Source organism: Protopterus annectens, chromosome 2.part2, assembly GCF_019279795.1.
Source record: "Protopterus annectens isolate FY-2018-M chromosome 2.part2, PAN1.0, whole genome shotgun sequence".
Taxonomy (NCBI): domain Eukaryota; kingdom Metazoa; phylum Chordata; order Ceratodontiformes; family Protopteridae; genus Protopterus; species Protopterus annectens.
Genome location: NC_056730.1, coordinates 507877451 through 507899351, shown reverse-complemented (window position 1 = coordinate 507899351; position 21901 = coordinate 507877451). Strand labels below are relative to the sequence as shown.

The following is a 21901-nucleotide window of genomic DNA, read 5'->3' as shown; positions in this document are numbered from 1 at the left end:
CACAGGGAGGACATGCAGACTCTGCACAGAAGGCACCCCAGCCGAGGATCAAACTGGAAAAACTCTTGCTGTGAGGTGGCAACGCTAACCGCTGCACCACCATAGCCGCCCCAACTTGGCAGAGTTACATAGAAGACAAATAAAGGCTGAGGGAATCAAACCATGTACTACAGGAAGCATCTTTAACAGATCATAGCCTTACACAGCTGTGCTAGATAAGCAGTACATTTCACACCTGTCTGCTAAAAACAAGCTAAATTAAAAATGTATTCATAGTTAAAATATTACCATGAATCTCACAGACTGCATGCTGTCCAATTTATTTGTAGCTAAATAATAAACACAGTCAACATTAAGGAAATTACGCTTCACATTCAAAGAACATGGCTCCTATGATGATGCTCCTGTTTATTAGAATCAGTTTCCTTCCTCTACATCATAACTACTCTGGTTCATAGGTAGTTACTAGGCTTACAGTGCAGAGTACTACTGATGAGCCTAACTGAAATTTCAAGTTTCCCCAAAGCACTGTCTTGTTAAGTGACTTACTCTAAAACATGGCATAAATGTGAGGCAAAATCAGAGATGTTCTACAAAACTAGAGACTGATTAAGAGCAGACTACTGTAAATCACTTTAATAGAACAGGTTTTACATCAAAAAGTATTTTGTGAATCACAAAATCTGTGAAAATCTAATGACTGACAGTGATTTGCTAAGAGTAAAGAAATTAAACAAAAAAAAAAACTTGTCTGGCTGTTGGTGTGGTGGATTAAGGCCCTTAACTTCTGCATTTAAGGTACAGGGTTTGAGTTTGAGGAAATTACTTAACTAGCCAGTGCCCCAAACTGGTGTATTACACACACACATATGCACGAATGCAACACAGAGTAAAAGATTAGGTTCCTGCTCTGAAACACTTACTTAGAGTGTACTGCTAAACTTCTGTTTCCATGTCATGGATCTGCCCTGCTGTTCAACATGCATGGAAGGTTTTACGTTAGCAGGAAATCACTTTTGATTAGATTCTGATCAGAAACTTTGTAGGAAACTGTTTTGGACACCAATTGTAAACGTATTTTTTTTTATTAAATGAATGGCAATTGGAAACGTAGTATGACTTTTTTTAAATATAGTAAGGCTGCCCCCCCCCCCAGCCAGACCAGGCCCTATGCAGCTGCCTAGGTTGCCTAGTGCGGGATCTTGGCATTGCTCTGCACTCCAACCTTTTGGACAAGAAATTGCTGTGAAATAATCTCGAGTGTCTTAGGCTTACAGCCTTGAGGAATTCAAACTGTTGCCTCATAGTCACTTATTTTCATCTGACTTTTTTTTCTACACAAAGTGACAGGGAGACCCACCACCAGGAATTATTGGTTGTAAAAATGGACAAGATTCTCAACATGATGTGAGAAGAAGAGTATAGTGCCAATATCCTACCAATTTTCTCAAGCTTTCCAGTACCTCTTAGACTTATTAAATCAAGGCTTGCCCTATTCTTCTATTAAAATATGGTTCTACCTGACTTCGTCGACAGCGCAGAAGACCGACATCGGAATTCGGAGCTCCAGAAGATCGAAATCGAAGAAGACCGACGCGAATCGCGAGTGGCAGAACATCGACAGTGCAGAAGACCGACACGACGGATGACAACACCAACGCCGAGGATGCCGACATGGGGAAAGGCTGTGTGAGTATGCGGTAGTGACGGACGTTAGGGTGCGAGGCAGGTAAGTGTGGAGATTGACGGTCTGTGGGGATAGGGGTGGGTTAAGTGAGTTAGGGTTAGGGAGCGATAGGGGTGGGTTAAGTGAGTTAGGGTTAGGGAGCGATAGGGGTGGGTTAAGTGAGTTAGGGTTAGGAGCGATAGGGGTGGGTTAAGTGAGTTAGGGTTAGGGGCGATAGGGCGGGTTAAGTGAGTTAGGGTTAGGAGCGGTAGGTAAGTGCGATAGTGACGGACCTTAGGGTTAGGGTAAGGTTTAGTGTGGGCTTGTAAGGATTTTGGTGTGCTTGTGTTGTGTGTGTGGTTTGTGGAATGGGGATGTGTTTTGTTTTTAATTGTTATTGTGGTGTGTGCAGTGTATGGGGTTTCGTGTTTGTGTACCGTCGGTTATTTCGTTGTCGGTTATGTGTGGTTTCGTGTTTATGGACTGTCGAATATGTGGTGTCGGTGATGTGGTTGTCGGTGTTGTGTGGTTTCGACTATGTCAGGTAGAACCTAAAATATACCTATTTGCCTCTATCCAAGTAAAGCTTCTTGTTTCTGTCAGCATAGCTGTTAAGCAGTTCCTGAAAGGTATCTGCCATTTCTGGCTACCTAGATGTGCAGTGTTTTCTGTTTCTTTTTTTTTTTAGGAGTGAATTTTGTCATAGAGAAGATGACCTACTTCCATTTTAATCAGCTGATACAGCTGCACTCAAATAACTATCTTTGAAGACTACTTTCCTGGTAACAGTAATCTCAGTCAGAAAAAATCTCTAAGCTGCCAACTCAGATTGGCAAGGAGCTGTATATAATCTTTCACCAGAAAAGGGTATCTAGCAGCAGTAGCACCCTCTATCTGTGCTTAAGGTATTGCCTGAGTTGTCTTCCAATGAATCCACCTCTACTATTGGGCTTTTACATAAAGGGCAGAAAACAAGGAAGAGAGGATTTTGCAGACCATGAGTCTTCAATGACAGCTGATATAATAGCATTACCAAAGTCTTAGACAAACACACCAGCAGTGTTTTTTTTCCTTCATCGTAGGCAAGCTGAGTAAAAGGGTGCTTTACTTTGCAGATGGCTGGCAAATTGTATAACCTTTTGCTATGACAAATACAGCAAAACCTTGACTTGGCAAGGCTCGGGCTATCAGATTAGTGGCTACCACTACTAGATTTGTAGGAATGTGTGAACTCCGAGTTTTACTGAGGCTGTCAAATGGACTTTCATTCTTACCATTTGTAAGTACTACAGGCTAGATGTGCAGTTTGGAAACAGGTCTAGGTTTGCAAATGCATTCTTGCAAGACATGTTTTAGACCATCTCCACAAGTTCAGATTCAAGTACTACACTAGTTGATACCAGGAGCAGCCTTAGGTGAACTGGTGCCCTAGGCAAAAGGGCTTCACGGCACCCCCCCACCACACCACCCGGTGCCCCCATCCTGGTCTTCCTACACCAAATAAATACTGGAAAAGCACACATGCTAGACCGGCGCCCTAGGCGGCTGCCTAGTTGGCCTATGCCTAAGGCCAGCTATGGTTGATACCCTTGAGTTCTTCTAATGAATATTCTGAAGCAATAATTCTTATGATAAACGCGGCACAGCTGTGTGATGGTACTCACAGTCACCACAGAATTCAAACAGAAGGCTGTATGTTGTAGGAGAGACCTATACACTCCACCTCTAAGCCATACCAAAGACGGTCATTATGTAACTGACAGAAGGCCAGTGTGAGTTTTTACATTTTTGTAAGTATGGGGGTTACCTAGCCTTAAGGAAAGTCTTTATTTCTATTTATTTTCATTTTAGGAATGAATACATTATTTCATATTTTGACTAATGCAATTAATGTAGGTTGTATTTTACATAGCTTAGGCCTCCAACTTAGTGAGAAAAAACATTTTTAATACCCTGCTTACTGTTAGGTATGATTTTTATTTTTTTTTTATTTTATTTATTTTATTTTACATTTGTTGACCAGGCTAGTCTAGCTGGATATATGTCCATTTTCAGTAGAGGCCCAGGGAGATAAGCTCCAAAAATTCAAATTAATTCCACATCTACAAAAGTACATATTTATAATGCAAATACATTCACAGTAAAGGAGAAAAAAAAAGTACAGTTTTGTACCTACCATAAATGTAGATGTCCGATAGGTATGCATCTGCAGTCATCACATATGGGTTGTCTGGCCTCAGGCAGCCCTTCGGTCGGCCAGATTCCAAAGTCTGGGTCTGGCCTCGGCTGATGTCGCACTTTCCCAGACATCAGAGCATCTGGGGTATAAAAGCATCAGCCGACGCCATTTTCCTCAGTTTTTCTTGCCCCAGATGCCAGGTGCCCTCTAAGGAAGGCTAAAATTTGGAGAGATGCATTTTAAAAACAAATCCAAACATGCACAGTACTATAAAAACAAATACACCATAATAGATCCCCCCAGCTAGCTATAAGAGGGGTAAGTACCCAAGAAGTATACCACAGAGGGGAAGGAGGGAGGGTAAACCTGACTGCAGATGCATACCTATCGGACATCTACATTTATGGTAGGTACAAAACTGTACTATGTCCTTCAAGGATGCATCTGCAGTCATCACATATGGGTAGAATACCATAGCCAATCTGGGGTGGAGGTACTAAGTAAAGGATGGTGTAGCTAAAATACCCTGCAGGACTGCCGTAGCAAAGCCTGCTCTGGATCTGGAGTATAAAGGTAAATTGTAATGCTTGGCAAATGTATGCACGGAGCTCCATGTAGCAGCTTCTAAAATGTCCTTGGTAGCCACCCCTCTTAGGAAGGCTGTGGAGGTGGCTGTGGCTCTCGTGGAATGAGGGCTAATGTTAGCTGGCACAGTTTTTCCATGAAAGGAGTAACAAAAACGAATGCAATTTCCTATCCATTTTGAAATTGTCTATTTGGAAATTGCTTTTCCTTGTGCCCCAGCAGCATATGCTACAAACAGCTGGTCAGTCTTTCTGTAACTTTTAGTTCTGTCCAAGTAGTAGCGCAACTGTCTGTGTATGTCCAGGGTGTGCAGAAGTTTTTCCCCTTTATTTTGTGGTTGTGGGAAGAATGTAGGCAAGTGACTAGCTTGGTTCAAAGATACCCTGGATACCACCTTTGGCATAAATGTAGGATTGGTTCTCAATGAAACTCTGTCCTGATGAAAGATAAGAAATGGCTGTACTGCCATTAGAGCTTGTAACTCAGATACTCTTCTTGCTGAGGTTATGGCCAGAAGGAAGGCAGTTTTCCAAGACAAAAACTGTAGATCTGCAGATGCTGCTGGTTCAAAGGGAGGAAGTGTTAGTTTTTCCAACACGAAGTTAAGGTCCCAAGTAGGTAGAGGTGGTTTCCTTGGAGGATTGATGTTTTTGATTCCTTTTAGAAACTGTCTCAGGAGAGGATGAGAGAAGACAGGTGGATCAACATTGTATTCTGCTGAAATTGCTGAGGCATGTATCTTAATGGAAGAGTAAGACAGGCCGTTGTGGAACAATTCTGCCAAATATTCCAGTATATGTGCCATGTTCATCACTGTCGCATCTAGGCCCTTTGTTGTGTTCCAAGTGTGAAATCTTTTCCATTTTGCTGAATATGCCTTCCTTGTGGAAGGCCGGCGAGCTTCCATAATAATATCCTTCACTCTCTGGGATAGCTTATCCTGAGAAGGAGTCATGGTATTTTCCAGGCAGTTAGCTGCAAGGTTTTCAGGTTGGAATGCAGAGTCTTGAAATTGTGCTGTGTCAGTAGAAGTGGCCATAGGGGGAGAGGCCACGGTTTTGTCTGTGACATGCTCTTTAACAGTGGGTACCAGTGCTGTCTTGGCCAGTTTGGAGCTATCAGAATCACTCTGGGCTGCTCTGTTCTGATCTTCAGTAAGACCTTGGTAATTAATGGGAGAGGTGGAAAAGCATACACTGTTAGAGCTTTCCAGCTGAAAGAGAGAGCGTCCACTTTCCATGCTTGTGGGTGGTATGTCCTTGAGCAGAATTTCTTCAGTTGATGATTGTGGGGGGAGGTGAACAGATCTATTTCTGGCTTTCCCCATGATTGTGTTATGAGTAACAAGATGTCTGGGTGCAGCATCCATTCGTGTGCATCCATGGTATTTCTGCTTAAGCTGTCTGCCAATATATTGTCTTTCCCTGGCACGAACTGGGACTGCAGCTGTATATTGAGTTTCAAGGAAAGTTTCCATAGATTCATTGTCAGTCTGCAAAGAGGGTAGGAATGGGTGCCTCCTTGCTTGTTTATGTACCACATAACTGTGATGTTGTCTGTCCTTATGAGTAGGTGGCCTTGATGAAGTAAAAGTTTGAAGGCCTCGATTGCGTGTATCACTGCCAGCATTTCCTTTTGGTTTATGTGCATGCGCAGCTCTCTTTGTGACCATAGCCCTTGGATACATCTGCCCTCCATGTGTGCTCCCCAACCTTGGTCTGAAGCATCCATAGTGATGGTTTGGTTGGCTCTTGGCTTGCTGAAGGGCAACCCACTGTTCAACTGGCAGGCTTGAGCCCACCACAGAAATTCCTTTTGAAGGCACAGAATGAGTGGGATCAAAGTTTCTAAACTGTGACTGTGCTGAGTCCATAAACTCCTTAGGTACCATTGTAATTTTCTCATATGCAGCCTTGCTTGTGGAATCAGAAGAATGCAAGATGCCATGTAACCCAGGGCCTGCAGGATTTTCCTTGCAGTCAGCTGAGTTTGTCTTGTCAGATTCTTGAAGTAATCCGGTAGTTGTTTTTGTTTTTCTTCTGTGAGAAAGGCCATTTGGGTGGTTGTGTCTAGATCCGCACCCAGAAAAGTTATTCTTTGGGATGGAACAAGTCTTGATTTGTGGATGTTGACTGTATATCCCAAGGCCTGCAGTAGGTGGATGGCATAATCCAAGTCCTTTAACAAAGTTTGCTTGCTGTCCGCTTGTATAAGGCAGTCGTCCAGATATGGGTAAATTTGAATCCCCTGAAGTCTGCAGTGTGCAATTACTGATGCCAGGCATTTCGTGAATACTCTGGGTGCAGTAGATAAGCCAAAGGGCAATGCTGAGAATTGATAATGCTCTGACCCTGCAAGAAATCTGAGGTGTCTTCTGCAACTTTGTCTGATAGGGACATGCAGGTATGCCTCCTTGAGGTCTAGAGTCACCAGCCAAGACCCCTTGCCCAGCATGGGAGGGAGTTGCTGTAGAGTCAGCATTTTGAATTTTGGCACAATGAGGTAAATATTCAGTGCGGACAAGTTGAGAATAGGCCTCCATTGATTTTCTTTTCTTGGAACAAGGAATAATCTGGAATAAAATCCTTGGCCTTGTTCTGAAAGAGGTACCTTTTCTATAGCTTTCATTTGTATTAAGTTGGAAATTTGTTTCAAAGCCTCTGCCCTCTGATTTGGTGGCAGGTCTGGCATGCCTTTTCTTTTTGGCAATGTGTGGAAACGGAACCTGTATCCTTTGTCTATTATTTGCAGTGTCCATGTGTCCCTTGTAATGCTGTGCCAATTTTTTGAAAATAAAGAAAGCTTTCCGCCCAAAGGTGCTTCTAATTGAGCCCTGGTCGGTGGAGTCAAAACAAAGTCATTGAGTCTGTCCTGGTGTAGCAGTTGTAGTTCCTGCACTACCTCTCTGGTTGGGAGGCTGCCATTGACGGCCTCTGTAGGAGCCTCTAGCTTGCCCTCTACCTCTGGCACGCCTATTCCTGCCTCTCTGAGATCTGTCTGAGTCCAGAAAGGACCAATTCTTAGTAGGCCAATTTCTGCTGAATCTCGGTGGTTGGACTTGCAGAAAGTCTTTGACTGTTTGCACAGATTTTGCCTTTTCTTCAAATTTCTTTAAGACCTCTTGAGCCATGGAACCAAATAATTTTTGCTTTTCCATAGGAGCATCCAAAAGCTTAGCTTTAACATGGTCTGGCAGAGATTGTTCCTTCAGCCAGGCATGCCTACGTATGACTGCACCTGTCATAGCTGACCTACACGAAGCTTCCAATGCATCATAACCACACTGCAAGAAATGGTTACTAACCTGCTGGGAGTTATGTACCAGATCCTGAAGGGATTTGCGATCAAGGTGTTCAAAAGAAGACAGTTTCTTATGCAATTCATCTAACAAATACTCTTGGTACTGTATCATATGAAATTGACAATTTAATGCCCTCATGAAAAGAGTTGCAGAAGTATACACTTTTTTACCCCATCTCTCTAAAGCTCTGGACTCCCTTTCAGAGGGTAGAGGATTTCTAGCAGTGGCAGCTGCAACCCCTTTTGGGCCCTGGGAAATAGTTTCTGGATCAGCAGAGTGGGCCTTGTACAGGTGTAGAAGTGAGTCCGGGACCCTGTAGTACCTATCAGGTTTGGCAGGAGCCGGAGGGAGAGAGTCAGGGGTTGTACTAGCATCAGAGTACACATCATCAATGACATTCAAAACAGGAGGTATAGCTAAAGGCCTATGCTGAGGTAAATGTAAAAAGGTCCTTAATCTCTTTCTAGAATCAGAGAATTCCAGACCCTGCCATTGAAAATGTTCTCTCATAGAGTGTAATGTCTCTCCAAAGGAAAACTCTTCAGGAGGGGAGGCCGAGGGAATAGATTCTTCAGCATCAGTATCCTCGTAGGCCGAATAAGCCTCCTCCTGGTGGTCTGACAGAGTAGAGCCATCAGAGGACTCATCTGAGGAGTGGGAGTCAGAGGGCTCAACCCTGGGCCTTTTGTCTGGAGGTGGTTGCGAGCCCCTGTCCGGATGAGGTTGAGAACCTCTAATTAAGGAGATAAGATCCTCTGCTAAGCTAAGTATCTGTGAGCCAGTAGAGGGTCTCTGAGAGGTAACCTTGGGAGGCAAAGCTTTAGAAAGTTTAGCAGCTTTAGCTCTAGAGAAAGCCTTAATGGACATGGATGCAGGAGGTCTGGCTGCACCACATGCAGGAGTAGATTTGTCTAAAGGAATGGTGTCGGAAGGTTCCTGGACACCAGTTTCAGTAGGTAATTCAGTAACCGACTCGGCCGGGGCCTCCAGGGCCGAGGTAGTCGGTTGTGCGGTTTCGGTAATCGGAAGTACAAAGGACTCGGTTTCAGCCGAGACCGAGACACTCGCAGTAGGCCTGACTGTGGTTTCAGCCAAAACCGCGGGGCGCGTGTGTCGGTCCTTGTCCTTCCATTTCGTAACTAAATGCGAAGTCGGAGTCTCCGACGGCATCTTGTAAGCAAAACTAGCCCCAAAGAATTCCTCTGCAAACTCTGACCGACGTCTAAGAGTTCGTCGGTTGAAGGAAGCACAGGCTGAACAGGCCGAGACGTCGTGGTCCGGACCTAGGCAGGGGAGGCAGTAAGAGTGGAAATCCTTATGAGGTATTTGTTTCCCACAAGTTAAACAATTATTAACTTTATCTGACATCGGCTGAGGCAAGAAAGAGTCCCCAACGGGGTACTTAGCTTTTTCGAAGTCTTCGGTAGCTGAATCACAGGAGCTGGCCGACCGGCACTTGCGAACTGCTTCTGCTTCGGGCACCACGCGGCAAGAAAGACTGAGGAAAATGGCGCTGGCTGATGCTTTTATACCCCAGACGCTCTGACGTCGGGAAAAGTGCGACATCAGCCGAGGCCAGACCCAGACTTTGGAATCCGGCGACCGAAGGGCTGCCTGAGGCAGGACAACCCATATCTGATGACTGCAGATGCATCCTTGAAGGACATCTTTAAGTGGTCACACATTAATCAAGTATAAAAATGCAAAATATTTGACTAGACTTAGTACAAATACTAATGCAGTTACAATTAAACATTCAGAAAGAATAATAGCTAAAATGTACAGTGTACATGTAGATAAGAAAGGTAGATAAAAAGAAAGTAAAAAGAAGTAGCAGTTAAGTAATACATCTAGTAGTAAAATGTCTCTTTTTTGAGAATACAGTAATAAGTAAGACTCTTATGAAGAAGTAGATCAGTAGTTGTTAAGATGAAATTATTGCAGAGATGAGAAGGTAAGGCTGAATCAAGTAACAAGAGCTAGTTGGTCAGTCAGGTTTAGTACAGGGGCACATCCAATGTGTTTTGAGGAAGAGCTTAAATTTATTTTTAAACAGAGTAATAGAGGGAAGTGTGGAAAGTTTGGACGGAAGCAGGTTCCAGGTTTTTCCAACAGTATTAGAGAAGAGAGAGTCTGATCAACAAAACAATGATACATCATGCAGGTTTGTCTCTCTCAGTCTCTCTCTGTCTCTCTGTCTCTCTGTCTCTCTGTCTCTCTCTCTCTCTCTCTCTCTCTCTCTCTCACTCTCTGTACTTTACAAAGGCATTCTGATTTTGACTTTGGCATCAGGGAAACCTCACACCCCTAGGGATGTTGAGCATAGAAATCTATGTGGATAACTGTTATATGCCTGTGGCTAAGCCTGTTCATCTGATGAATGTCCTGTAACTGTAATTCTTTTCTTCAAACATTTGGAGTTAATATCGACAAGCAAATGTACTTTCTTTTACTCAGTCTTAAATTGCCCTGCTTCCAACTTTCTCTCTTTCCTGTACTTCCTCTAAAGGTCTGCAACTTCCACTTGTCAGTTACAGCGAGCTCTGTCCATGTTATAACCACATTTTCTCTTCCTTCTCTCCCGGTATGTTTACGCTCCATATACAGCAATCCTTCTGCTCAACTCACTGTTTCGATAACTCTTGATTAGACTGTAATTCACTAGCTAAATTATCCCTTCTGGCTCTTAGCTGTCAGAACTGGACATACATCTTTAGTAGTACACTACACAATGATGATATCAAAACTCTCAGATGAATTCCACTTGACTAGCTATGTCTCTCACAATTCTGTTAATCTTTGTAATTGCCACTATTCGTTTATACTGGTTTCAGTTTCATCCTAAGGATCCTGCACCATTTTCTTCTCTCTCCTCCCAAGAAATACCTAAGCACATATGTTTTTTATGGTTGTTTGTCTTTTTGGCTTTTCCCGGTTAGGGGTCGCCACAGCGGAACTCCGGTCTGCTACTGATTGGTAGTCGATTATTATGGTGCCGAGTTGCCAGCCCGACGCCCATCCTTCAGTGAAGGCATGCCCATTCATGCATGTCTTTCAGAGGCCACTCGACCGCGGGGAGGACATGCAGACTCCACACAGAAGGCACTCCAGCCGAGAATCAAACAGGACAACCTCTTGCTGTGAGGCAACAATGCTACCGCTGTACCACCACGGCTTTGAAATGTTGTGACCTGCTAGAGCAAATCCCAAAATATGGAGATAATGGTTGAAAGAATGGAGTTAAATATATTAAGTCCAAGATGCAATTTCTTGGAATATTCCTTTTTTTCCAAGGTATGGCAGTCTCAGAGTTAATATATATAAGTTCACAGAGTGTGGGGCTTGCCTCCTCCCTGCAAAAAAGAAGTTTAAAGTAGAAGAGCATTTTTTGAGATTCGCTGTTTTCCAATGTTTTTTGTCTTTTTTCCTCAGCTTGTCATCACTTGGCATTTTGTGTACTGACATTTAAGAAGGGAACTGTTTTTTAATCTGATGGCCCCTCCCCACCAAAATGAATAGCATTACATTATTTTGTATCATACCCCAGCTGCCAACATGTCTGGTTGCTCTGCTTGTTCTTATTGAAGAAAGACCACTGAGTTGTTCACACTACATTCATCATTTGTGTCATCACTGAACAAGTTGATGTAACTCTCCAGCCCCCAAGCACAAATGTAATTAACATTACTAGCCTTAGTGGCAACCCTTCAGCATACTGCTGGTTAGTGGATTTTTTTCTTTTACAAACTTCTCCCCTAACTCATCTGGACTGAGAATGAAATCAGTCCAATGGGATCAGTGCTCTACCCCAATTAAATTGTATAAATAAATAAACTGCCCTCTTCTGTTTTCAGACAGACAGCCACTTCCATAAACATATCATCACACTGAACATCATCTCCATACCCCTCTTTTTCCCCATTAAGTTTCTATGAGTCATTGGTGGTTGTGTGGCACACATCACTGACTACATTTCCAGTGCTCCAGGTCCTAGTAGAGGGCCAAGGTGCTTGAACAGCCATCTGGGGGTCGATGAGAGTGAGTGGCCAATGCTGGCTTGTTCATTCTGGAAGATGTGGAGATTAAGGGTAAGACCAATCTCTAACCAAATGGGATACGTTAATTCTAGCAAAAAAAAAGGGAAACAGGATAGGCTTAAAATGGCTTGCAAGGGCAGCTAGTCTAGTAGTTCCCCATTAACCTATGAACCTATAAGTCCTGCAGCTCAAGAGTCACTTGCCTGATAGCAGGAAGCCAGAAATAAAGAGTAAGCATTGTGCTTGCCAAGAAGTGCACATTGTTTTAGCTGAGCCACAAGAGTGTGAAAGCACGAAGTTATCTTAAGCCCATCACAGACAAGATTGTATTGTCTGCAGTGTTCTTTCTGACTTCCAGAAGGAGATATGAGCAGGACATAATGAAAATTATAGCCATGAAAGAATGACATCCATTTGGCAAACAGTTGTAGGTCCTGTAAAACACTACCAAAAGTGTTGTCTGGCAAGATGACAAGAAAAAAAGGACCATCAGGAAGAACAGTATGTCAAGTGGACAGCTGGAAGTTGGATATAACATAAAATGTTAAAAAGAAGTACTGTGCAGCAGAGTGTGAGATATCTTTTTGAAATTAATATACACCATATCCACGTTTCACTTTGTCCACCATTATCCTTTCATATAACATGATCAAACTGGACTGGCAAGATCTCTGATACTTTAAGTCATACTGTTGTCTGTCTTTTACATTTCCAATTGGAATTGCAAAAAACATTGACTTTTAGGTCAATGCAAACATCAGAAAATATAAAGATAAGAATTAGGGCCTGGGAGAGATTAAAACCATCAGACAGTCTTCAGTGATAGACTCTTTACTGCAAGTTAAGAAATAAACTGGAAAATCTCACCCAGACTCTGTCACAACTTGCTGTAAGGGGAAAGGTTAGTTTGTTTTTGTTTTCTTGTAGTTTGCATTACTTTATTGCCTTCTTCTATTTAATATATTGTGATTTATTTTCTTTACACTGTGTTTTAATTGTATTCTGCTCTAACTCCGTATTTATACTAGGAAAGAGACCACAGGTGTGTCTCTTGTGAGTCACATAAAACTAAGTTTCCCCACCCTCTGTTGCTGTTGTGTTTTAAATTCAACTGTCTTTCTAATTACTTGCCCCTTATGGTAATTTGACCATGTATCTCCTTCCCTCTCCTCTTTCATTGGCTATTGTGAGTGAGCACAAAATTATCATTTTTTAAAATCACTCACTTTCAGCTATTTAAATGTATTGTCCATCCCACTGTATTCCATAGAACCAGAATACAAAGTGCCCATACCTCTCAACCATATCTCTCAACCTCTTAGATCAAGAAATCTGGACAAAGCTGTACATAATTGGGGACAAAGACCCCAAAAATAAGGACACTTTTTAAATATTGCTCTTACAAACTTAGAAAGTTGATAGAATAACAGGTGTTGCATTAGCATGAATTTTCTGAAGGGTATGAAGTCTGAAACTCAAATGTCTGTCATTATTTTCTGACTTCAACCCTCAATTGATTTGTCTGTGATTTGCCTGTAAACCATAATTTTATGAAAAAACAGTCCAAAAATATAAGGCAAAAATCTGTACAGTTCAGAGGTATGCACTAATCTCTTAGGGCAAGAAATCTAGACAAAGCCACAAATAATGAGGGAGGACAAAGGCTGAAAAATAGGGGCACTTTGTAAATACTGCTCTCACAAACTTAGAAAGTTGACAGAATAACAGGTTTTGCATAAGCATGAATTTTCTGAAGGATACTAAGTCTGAAAATCAAATGTTTACCATTATTTTTTTTACTTCAGTCCTCAATGATTTGCCAGAAAACTACAGTTTTATGACAAACAGACAAAAATATGAGTCAAAAATCAAGGCACTCTGTGAAATTCTAGACAGCTGAGAGCTATGAAAGTGCCCACCCCTTCCAATCTATCTTGATCTTTTTAAATTAGTGGCTCCCCACTTAGATTTCTAAAGCTTAAGTTCCCACCTCTTTCATATGTAACTGCTTAGTGCACACTGCAGTTTGAAGGATATTAACCCAATTTTTATCTTACCTTTAAAATGTAAAGCATCTATTCCACAACTGCCAGTTACTGGACAGCCCACATTCTGTCTCTCAGTAGTCATCTTGAGATTACTGCTTCTGTTTTGCTCCTGGTGAGAGAAGGAGCATATGGACATTATTTCCTGGATACTGCTAATAACTGGAAAGCCAAATAACTGCTTCATAGATGCCAGCTTGGAATTTGTGCTTATATTTTGCTCCTGGAGAGAGAAGAAGCAGAGTGCATTGATCGCTGACTGCTTCTAGTTAGGCAGTGAGTGTCTGTGCTTGACCTTCCTGATTAGTCTGGTTGCTATTCAAGACATCTACCCAGAAACGTCTACAACAAGCCTACAGACCCTTGCATCATCTGGGACAAGATTGTGGATCACCAAAGACACGGTGGCTGCTTGTCATTATTTATTTGTTTATGTATTTATTTGACATTTGTTGATCGGCAATGTCCCGCTGAGCCAGAGCCGTTTTTCAGCGGAGGCCCACTGAGAAAAGCTCCATAAGAATACAAACATAGTTTACTAAAGTAACAATTTTTTATTAATATTACAGAAAAAAAACATAATAAGAAGTACACTAGGTTAACAAATAGAGAATACAACTAATGCTGTCAATTAGTAATACAACAAAGCTGTTGTGAGAAGTTCACAAGCTGCTTACAGTATATATTAATATGCAAGTTTATATACAAAGAAGGAGGAGGTGGTGGAGATATGGAATTAGGAGTTTAGGAAAGTTCAGAAGGAGGAGATATAAAGTTCTGTAAGAGGGAGTTAGGGAGACTAAAATGGGAGAGCAGTAGAGAGAAGATGAAAATGAGTAAGTATGAAGTAGAGCAGTTAGGGGATAGGGGTGAGAAGAGCAGTGAAGATGTAGCAGTTGGAGAGTGGGATATGGAGAATTTTTTATGTGAGGAATTTCAAGGAGAATTTTTACAGAGACATGTCCAGGTGTTAAGGAGTTATTGAGAGCTTTCTTGAATTCTTGAGAGTGAGGTATTTTACAGATAGCCAAGGGAGGTTTGTTCCAGGAGTGGGCAGGAGAGTAGCTATACAAGTTTTTACCTATTGATTTTTTGGGTTTGTATATGTCTAAGGGATTGGTGCTCCTGTTTTGCTTCTGGTTAGAGAAGAAGCAAAGGAGGATTGTGTCCCAACAGAATGAAGCTGTGCTGAGACCAGCACTAGTAGTAGCCAGGCAGTAGCCATTCCGATGACTCCCCTTTTCATCATTCTTAAGAAACTAATTCTTTCTTTTCAGTAAGTACTGCTTGATTTGCTTGTAACATCAGAATATGTTACTAAATACTTCAGCCATAAATCATCAGGGTTTACTTATTAGTTTCCTCTCAAGTGTTTGGCAATGCCCTGTATAGACACAGACACCTTGAGTAACATCTTTCTTGTAAAAGCACCACTGAAATTTCACCACTATCTTGCTGCACACAGGACAACTAGTTTGCAGTGACTAGCACTGCCCCCAGAGTTGCAAACCGGGCATTCCTGACATTAATTAAGAGGTTGGCATAATGATTAAGGTTTTTGCCTTACAAACACAAGGTTCAGGGTTTGATTCCCACATGGGGTAATTGGCTAGGCTTAAAATGGCCCACAATGGCAGTTAGCCTAGTACTAATCTATGAACCTATGAACCTAAATGTCTAATCAATAAAAAAAAGAGTCTGTTACCATGGATATGAACCTGTCCACTATATCTGTTACCAGCTTGGTGGATATGGGCATCCTGAAGCAATGCAGAAATTGCCTAATGTTTACTGACAACCAATTAATTCTCAAACAAACTGATATGCTATGTGAGACATGTATTTACACAATAGGCAAAGTTCTCACATAAAAGCACTTCTAATGTCAATAAAGTTGTCAGTAGTACACACTTTACACCCATCACACACAATTCAGAGTAGACACATAGACCCACATATGCTGAGGCACTTAAATGTAACCTTCCTAAACCCCAAAGACCTCCCGAATGAAGTACACATAACAAACATCCTCAGCAGCCCCGAATGCACTCTTTCAAAACAACACCCACATTAACACATACAGCCACATTTCATGGAGCTTCTACTTCTAAGCCCACAATTCAAGACACCACACAATCCAATATTGTGGTCATTGGAGACTCCATTGTGAGACACACTGATAACCCTAACACCAGGCTGAGTAAGGAGAAAGTCACAGTCAGTTGATTATCAGGGACCAGGATATGCCACATTGTACATGCACACAGGTCATTGGACCACAAGTACCAGTACGACTCAGACATAGTCCCTGTGGGTGTAAATGGCCTGAGATGCACCTCCCTAGACTATATGAAGAGAGACATCATGGAGTTCTCGGAATGCATTCTATCTTCTCCAAGGATAATGCCACAATATGAATAAAAGATGACTGACTTTAATAATTGGCTTAGATTCTGGTGTCATTTTAAGGGGGTGTAGTATTTGTCAGCATGAAAGGAGATGGTCAGCAGACCACACTGTTTTGCCAGGGATGGTCTACACCTCTCCCCTCTTGGCTTTTGAATATCAGCTAAAACATCGTCTTGCCCTGTAGTGCCTTGCAATGCCAAACTGAAAGTACTTCCGACATAGCAAATCAAAACTAAGGAAATATAAAGGTGTTACTGCTCAATGCTAGGAGTCTAAACAAAAAAACTCCACTCCCTAGAAACACTCTTCACCCTAAAGAATGCTGACATCTGTGCGGTCACTGAGACGTGGTTTAAACACAGATAATGCAAGGTTATAATGTCTTCCACACATTTAGACTAGCTACTATATGGACAAGGACTAAAGCTTGAAGTGTCTCGATTTAAATTAAAAATAAATATACCTTAAGGCTTGTCAAAAAAGGACAATGCACTTGAGCTTCTCCATGTTCAGAGCACCAGAGGCAAAATCCAATATTACTTCACTGCAACTATAGGTCCCCCTCTATGACACAGGAAACCCATACCATGTACTGAAACATATTGGAAACACTCACCATCCAACCCAATACCATATTCATGGGTGACTTTAATTACCCCACTATTAACTGAGAATCATATACAACACCAAATGTACAGGCACAGAGATTTCTGGATTTTGTAAATACGATCTTCCTGGACCAGATTATCAGTACACAAACCAGGGTGCAACCATACTGGATCTGGTCTTCACTAATATGGGAGAGTGCTGCACACCCCCTATGGTAATGTCTTCCCCGGTGAGGTCAGACCACAAAATGGTCTCCTTAGAAGTAAAAATAAAACCTGGAACCCCAGCTAATCTTGGAATATCCAGAAACTACTCTAAGGCTAATTTCCTACTATTAAGTGATAACCTCGCAAAATTTCAAGCCCCATTAAATCCTGAGAATACTGCTACCTATGCAGAACTGTTCACAGAAGCCCTATACAAGCATATTAATAGCTGCATAGAGGCAGCTGTACCCACCAGAAAGAAGTACAGAACTAACTCAAAAAACAAGTCACCCTGGTGGAATCATAACATCAATAGGCTGCATAACAGGAGGAAGAAAATCATGGCAAAAATTAGGAAGTGTAACACCCATCAGGATAAAAACACTCTCATCAAACTAAACAAACAACTCAGAGGACATATAAAGTCTACCAAAGCCAAATTTGAGGTAAATTTGGTCTTCCAGGTCAAGGGCAACCACAAGGCATTCTTTAGCTATGTCCACAACCTCAAAGGCAATGCACAATTGTGTGCAGAGATCAGTGTTAATGGAGTCCCCTAGACAAATTCAGCTCCAGATTTACCCCCGTCTCCCTCAACTTTCCCTCAGGCAATACTATCAAATATAACCCCCCCTGCTATCACTAGGGAGCAGGTCCTTAATGCTCTTGCTAAGTCCAAAAACACTGCATCAGTGGGCCCAGACAATATCACAGGATACCTTCTAAACAGCATGAAATATGACCTATCAGGCTGTCTGGAATTACTATTTAACTGTAGCCTCCAAACAGGCTTCATGCCTCATGAATGGAGAACAGCAACAGTCATCCCTCTGCACAAAGGTAGGCCATCTACAGAGCCATAAGTCTCGCTAGACTCATTTGCAAAGCCATGGAAAGAATTATCATAGAAATGATCAATAATGACATAGGAAACCTTCAGACACTGGACTGAACCCAATTTGGTTTAATCAAGGGCAGGTCATGCCAACTCAACCTGGTGGACTTCTTTGAGAAGGTCACCTTGGCCTGGCCAAGGCATTTGATACAATACCTCACTGCAGCATTGCTGACAAACTCAAGAGGTTAGGTGCAAACCTTTATGTCACCTGGTGGATAGCCAGCTGGCTCACAGACAGGACCCACAAAGTTAGAATTGGGGAGTCCACCTCTACAAAGGGCCAGTCGCAAGTGGAGTCCCTCAGGGATTGGTCCTGGAACTCCTTTTTGACATTTACTTCTCTAAAGTCAAGGTGATGTCAATGGCTCTGGCTGACTAAATTTGCAGATGACTAAAATTATTAGCTGTCATTGAATCCCTTGCCAACACAGATGTTCTCCAGGAAGGCCAGACGCAAATAAATAACTTGTGTCAGAGCCATGGACTAAAACTAAATTCCAAGAAATGCATAATAGTATACTTCAGGAAGTCATCCACCCCTGGTAACTATCTTATTGACAACACACCCCTAAGAGCTGACCCAGTAGTCAGGGACTTGGGGACACACATAGACAGTAATCTAGTCTTTGACCATCACATGTCTACAGTAATGAGGAAATAATTCTGTGTTGTGCAACTTATAAACAAAGGTATGGCATCTAGGTCCAAGGAAGCCATTGTTTCACTGTATTCCGCATTCGTCAGACCTATCGTTGAGTACAGTGCCCCCTTTGGTATGTACCTAACCAGGCATATCTAGCAACTGGAATGTCCACAGAAGTTCCCTATTAAAAAAACAAGAATTAAGTAACATGTTCTATGCAGACCGCCTCAAGGCCTTATCCTTGTATTTTGTCTCCTACAGGCTGTTGAGGGGATCTATGCCTGTCAGACCCCACTCTGATGAACCTCTTGGATATCAGCAAAAGAAACAGTACCAGAATTACCCATTCTAAAGATGTAAACCTTGCCTGTGATATAAATAGGACATGCTGGAGAGACAGATATGTATCCCAGAGACTACCCCTTCTCTGCAACAGGCTCCCTATCCATGTGAGGCAGAGTTCCTCCCTAACCCAGTACAAGTGTACCCTGGAAAATTGGATGGGGAACAAGAAATCCATCCCTAATTTGGTAGCTATGTCTCTAATGGACACAAACAGCCTGTAAATGGTTCATCTCACATGGCCCTGCTTGCAGATGTTTCACCTCCCAAGCCCCTGCTTACACTTATCAAGGGTACCAGAACTTGTCAGAGATTTGGGATGAATGTCTAGGCTTAAAAGGGACCTTGTGTTTGTTAGTCTAGTAAACACCTATGAACCTAAGTGTACAAGACTGGCAAAGAAAGTCAAGGCCTTGCACCAATAACAAAGACAAATTTGTCATTTTAACAGTCCTAAGCACCTTTGGTGGGAAGTGTGCTACAATACATTGGATGCAATAAAGAAACCAGCTACTCCATTGTGTCAAACACAATTCTAATTGTAGAGCCAAAGATACTTGAACATTTATTAGTTAATCACGTCCTCCCATTTATTAGACATGATGTATTATAATTGTTTCATGATCAGGAGGTGGAATACATATGCTTGCTCTGGCTTTGCCCTCTCTTTTTCCTTTTGACCCACTTTTGTAAAGGATCTAAAGCATATGTCTACGTCTACTCATGGAAAATCAAGGGCCTATTGACTTGTACTCCAAGTTCATGAGGGCAAGAAATTTCTTTACACCAATTCCAGTTTCATGCATATTCAATCTGTCACTGACCTTAGGAGAATTTATTAAAGTATGGAAAATAACTACCATTATTCCCCTTCCTAAGTCAAATAATTGAAACACATTAGCCCCTTTTTGTCCTGTTTCTCTCTTGTCCACTCTTGCAAAGAGCTTTGAAAAGGTTGCTTCCTTAAAATTAAGTCCTGTTTTGACACCTCTAGAGAGCTGTGTGACAGTACAATTTCATTCTGAACTCAGCACCGCCACTGCTATCCTATTTTAGTGGCTAAAACAGGCCTTAGTAATCCACACTGCATACCTGCACAAAATAAAACGTGTAACATTTTCATAATGTAGGTTTTTAGGTAGTTACTAAGCATGTGGTCCAGGATACTATTAAGCAGCTTAATCCAATTTCTTTTCCTATTTGCCCCAAAGTACTGTCTGGTTAAGTGATTTGCTCAGAGTCAGTCAGTAGGCAAATGAAGGCTGAGGGAATCATACCTCGCTCTACAGGAAGCAGCTTATTAACAGACTTAATCCTCTGGACTAACTACCAAACAAAAGGAAGGAGAGATGAAATTTTCATAATGTCTGATTTTTATAAATAAGAAAAATATTGATACCTCAGTTGTCCTAGATACTTGCTTATTCATTCTTAACATCTACAAGAATATGGGCAAGACAGTTAACTTTTAGCTTTCTACAGACAATCAGATACCCTACCCAGCCTACATGTGAAATTCTAAGTCTTATAACTAAGGAAGAAATATCAGTACATTTGTTGAGGTCTTAATAAACCAGTTACCTTCTGAGGTTTACAGATATTCCTGAATATAATCCAAGTAAAAATAAATATCCTTCTAAAAGCTGATAAGGGTCTATATTAGAACACCGAACATTCAAAATGTCGAGTGTTCTAATATCGAACCCTACCAATCGAAAATACCAAACATCGAACGATCAGAACAGTAAATTTTTTCCTAGGGAAAAAATTTGCTGTTACAAAACACATACACACAACACAAGCACACCAAGCACACAGCAATCCACACACACACACACACCCCTAAAATCTTACACCTAACACACACCACTAACTATCCACTTACCTTAACCCAAACCCTAACCCTAAGGTCTGTCACTATCGCACACTCACCTCACCCGCACCCTAACCCTAACTCACCTAACCCGCCTTAACCCTCATGTCCACACAATTGCACACATACCTAACCCACACTCAATCACACACTTACCTGAACCTGACCCATAACTTTCCAACAGAGCGCTGAAAATACCGAAGCAACAGAAACGGACAACCAAATTCTTTCCCTAGGAAAGAATTCAGTTTTCTGCTTATTCGATATTTTCACCGTTCGCAGAAAATGGGTCGATATTAGAACGCTCTACATTTTAACTGTTCGGTGTTCTAATATAGACCCGCTGATAAGATAGTATTGAAAGGCAAAACCATTTTGACTTGCTTTATTTCCCCTTTCTTCTGTTTAATGGCTTTTCATGTCTTTTCTTTTTTTTAGTAGTTGCAAGTTGCATAAAAGTAGGCAAATTCTGACTACTATATTGACAATACCATGAGGATGATATAATTCATGGGAAGGACACTGTACATGAGTATTGTAAGCTCTAAACAATTAGAATACATTTTCACTATACTTTATTCTTGATTTTTTTTTTTTATTGAAAGCATGGTAGTTAAGGAAACATTTATTTCAGTTCTTTTATTTTTATTCAGGTTAATTCTGCTTTAAAACCTGTGCCTTTGAATATTGGTTTGTTCTGTCTATTAATGGCTGCTCTGGGGATGATTGACATCTGGGATATTAACTGATGAAAGGGAACAGTGTGCCGGCACTTGACCTTTGATGGCCATTTATCATAATGAATTGGTACATAATACACATTAGTAAGTCCATTTTTCTGAAGGCAGTGTAACACTGTTTAATTTGTGTCACAAGGAATGGATAAATGAAAATGTAATAAACACATGATGATATATTAAAATTGAGCTTTTCTGCTTTTTCTTCACTAGGATTAGGTCCAATCCATATGAATGAGGTACAGTGCACTGGCTTTGAGAAATCTATCTTCAACTGCCAGTATAAAAACATCACAGAAGACGACTGCAAACACAATGAAGATGCCTCTGTGAGATGTAACATTCCTTACATGGGTTACGAAACCACGGTC

General features: G+C 41.6%; 1 protein-coding gene across 3 annotated transcripts in view; it reads left to right on the top strand.

The window, feature by feature from the left end:
* Positions 1 to 21901, top strand: part of LOXL3 (lysyl oxidase like 3) — a 914626-nt gene that overhangs the window by 673522 nt on the left and 219203 nt on the right. For all 3 annotated transcript variants that reach the window (XM_044063977.1, XM_044063976.1, XM_044063978.1), the window contains exon 7: positions 21744 to 21898. In XM_044063977.1, the coding sequence (XP_043919912.1) occupies positions 21744 to 21898 (155 nt within the window). The remainder of the gene's footprint in view (positions 1 to 21743; positions 21899 to 21901) is intronic.